At 24.7% G+C, this 2,795-nt stretch overlaps 1 protein-coding gene across 1 annotated transcript; it reads right to left on the bottom strand.

Moving 5' to 3' along the window:
• Positions 1-519: 519 nt before the first annotated feature.
• LOC111031608 lies at positions 520-1,560 on the bottom strand. The gene is made up of 2 exons (XM_022311638.1): positions 1,341-1,560; positions 520-1,268 (listed from the first exon to the last, which is right to left on the bottom strand). Exons 1-2 carry the CDS (start codon positions 1,477-1,479, stop codon positions 985-987), a joined length of 423 nt encoding a protein of 140 aa, XP_022167330.1. The 5' UTR covers positions 1,480-1,560; the 3' UTR covers positions 520-984.
• Positions 1,561-2,795: the final 1,235 nt, after the last annotated feature.

Genomic DNA, 2,795 nt, shown 5'->3' with positions numbered 1-2,795 from the left:
TAATAAAAGAATTCAGTGAAATGTTCATGTATTTGGTCATTTGTGTTAGTTACCTACCGAAAAAATAAAATTGAAACCAATGTTGATCAAAAATTCCTGTTTTTCTTTTTCTTTTGAAAACTGCTGAGAATTATAAATTTTGATCTCCCAAATGTACCAACTAGATATGCTCTCCTACCAGAAGAGAAGCTAAAGTCTAAAATCAAAGCATTATTTTGATAATCATTGTGTTCGCAGGCACAAAAGATTATAATATTTAAAAAAGAACACCCATCATTGTAAAATCAATACATTTATCACTCCCATCACAAACTTAAATGTTTAATTCAATAAATATAGAAAAAATAAATAAGAATCAAATGAATGATACATTTTTTGACCAAATGGGACACATTCATTATATCTAATTGCATCTAATCATCAATGTTTGACCTATTTTTAACAAAGCAGAACCCAATTCCTTTGTTATCATTAAATAATATTAATTCAAAAATCTCCTGATAAATAAAAAAGAAAAAATTAATAAAAACATAATATATTACATGAATTTACACTTAACTTACTTTTATATAACATAAACAGTATCTTATTTAGGAACTTGGTACTTCATACAATTTGAGCATCAGAAAGTGATACACTTTCAAATGTTTCATTTTACTTTGGAAATAAACATTTTGTACAATAAATTACTATAATAATTATTATATAACACACTTACAGTATCATTCAACAGTAATTGTAATTGGCTTCAAGTTATGCCAATAATCAGATTAACTTAGAAAATAATTCAACAAAATATAAACAACTAGTAGAAAAATATAAATTTCAACATAAATAATGATTTGACTCAATATTTACCAAAATTATTAATTAAGGGTAATAACTATATAACCCATTTACAAAATTCTATATAGATCTATAAAATAATATACAACTAATTTAAGTCTTTTTGCCTTTGATTCAGCCATGTGAGAAATTGTCAATTCATCCAATAAGTTCTGGGTTCATGTTACAATACAAATTATCTTCCGAAATTGATTCTGGTTCTGAATCTCGATTATCAACCATATTAACTGTTGGTGTTGATGATAAATCTAAGTACTCGCATTTATCATTACACAGTTCCAGGTATTCATTGTTAATTATTTTAATTGGTATTTCATATCCATCATAATTACTTATGGGAGACAATTTCTGTTGTGAATCGATACATGTAATAAGGTCTATTGTGTATTTCTCCGATAGTAGTGATACATTGTGCAGTTGCGCTAAATCATAAATTATTTAAGTTATATCATTACTATTTAAAAATATTAATAAAATATAGTAACTTTACATACGATCATGGGAAACATTAACGTAATCCAGTGGCATAGCCATGTATGATTTTAATACTTTCAAACAGTATTCAAACCTTGGTCGTTTTTCTGGATCAACATGCCAACATTTTTGCATCAAATTATATCTGCAATGAAACATGTAGAAATTACTGACTTTCTTATTTTTACAATTAATTATTGTACAATAAATTTTAAATAAAGCAAAATACTTTTTGGTATTAAGAGACAATTAATTCTAACATATTTAAGTTAGTAATTCTAAATACAAAAGATAAAAAAGAGAGTAAGTGGATGTCGCTCTGCTGTACATCAGGTGTTTAGGAGGTCGCTGGCTGTAATGGATGGTATTAAATTTGAATTCAATGATATCATGTCATTGTATACAAAAAACGAATCTAAGCGGAGAAGGTATGTCAGTCTAGGATATTTTAAATTGTTATTACTTTTTTTTTAATATGGTAGCCGGTAAGTTCAATTAATATTATTCTTAAATTATCAGTGATGTTGGAAAAATATTAAATATAATTATGTGAAATTGAGCTGTTTTGGAACCGAATTACAACAAAATGGTAAACAATGTTATTCTTTGTGATAACATGCACAATCTTATCCAAATTTGAACTTAAAATGTCTGTGAAAAATAACCGTATTTATATATTTTTTAGATTTTCATTTATTTATAGAAAAATTGCATAAGTGAAACCTCATTTTAAATTTTAAATTTTTGAACATTTCATAAATTTTTAACTACAAAATCATTTTCAATTTTCAATTTGATAAATATTGTCAAAATTTGAACTTCCAATGCTTATAAAAAAAATCCTATTGATGTGTTTTTAATATTTTTCAATTGCTTTGTAACAAGTAATCAAGAGTCTTATATTAAATTTTTATGCTTTTTGACCCAACCAATAAAATTTTATTGACATTTATAAAATAAAAAATGAAAATTGAAAATGTCTGTCAACAGCTTAAAACAAGTCTTTCATTTGACTTTCTGGTAGACATTTTTTTTTTTGATAAAAGTAGACAAACTTGTAAGGAATCTTGTATTAAATTTTTATATCTTAGATATAATTAGAAAATTTTTTAAGAATTTCAAATTAAATATAAACTGCTAACTTTTGTGAATTTTAACGGATTTTGTCAAAATTCTAAGTTTAAACGCTCATAAAAAATTACTGTGGATTTTTAATTTTCATTAATAACAAAGTACAAGGAACCTTGCATTACAGTTACGAGTTTTTGATCGAGCGAAAATTTTTTTATTGACTTGAGTTTAAAAGAAAACAAATAATTAAAAATTTAATATGCCTATAAATAGTTTAACAAAAATCAAAATATTTTGAAAATTCTATGGTGTAAAGTAAATGATTACACAAATATTCAGTACAAATTTCAGGTGTCTACAGTTATTTTTGTTAGAGTTAACACTAAAACCAAAATCGATATTTT

Source organism: Myzus persicae, unplaced genomic scaffold (assembly GCF_001856785.1).
Source record: "Myzus persicae strain clone G006 unplaced genomic scaffold, MPER_G0061.0, whole genome shotgun sequence".
Taxonomy (NCBI): domain Eukaryota; kingdom Metazoa; phylum Arthropoda; class Insecta; order Hemiptera; family Aphididae; genus Myzus; species Myzus persicae.
This window is presented reverse-complemented; position numbering and strand designations above follow the sequence as displayed.

Bases quoted from the DNA above. Each gene is read 5' to 3' on its own strand.
- LOC111031608 (XM_022311638.1), bottom strand. From the start codon at position 1,479: ATGTTTCATTGCAGATATAATTTGATGCAAAAATGTTGGCATGTTGAT. The intron at 1,269-1,340 runs GTATGTAAAGTT...TTTATGATTTAG, and splicing joins CGTTAATGTTTCCCATGATC to CGCAACTGCACAATGTATCA.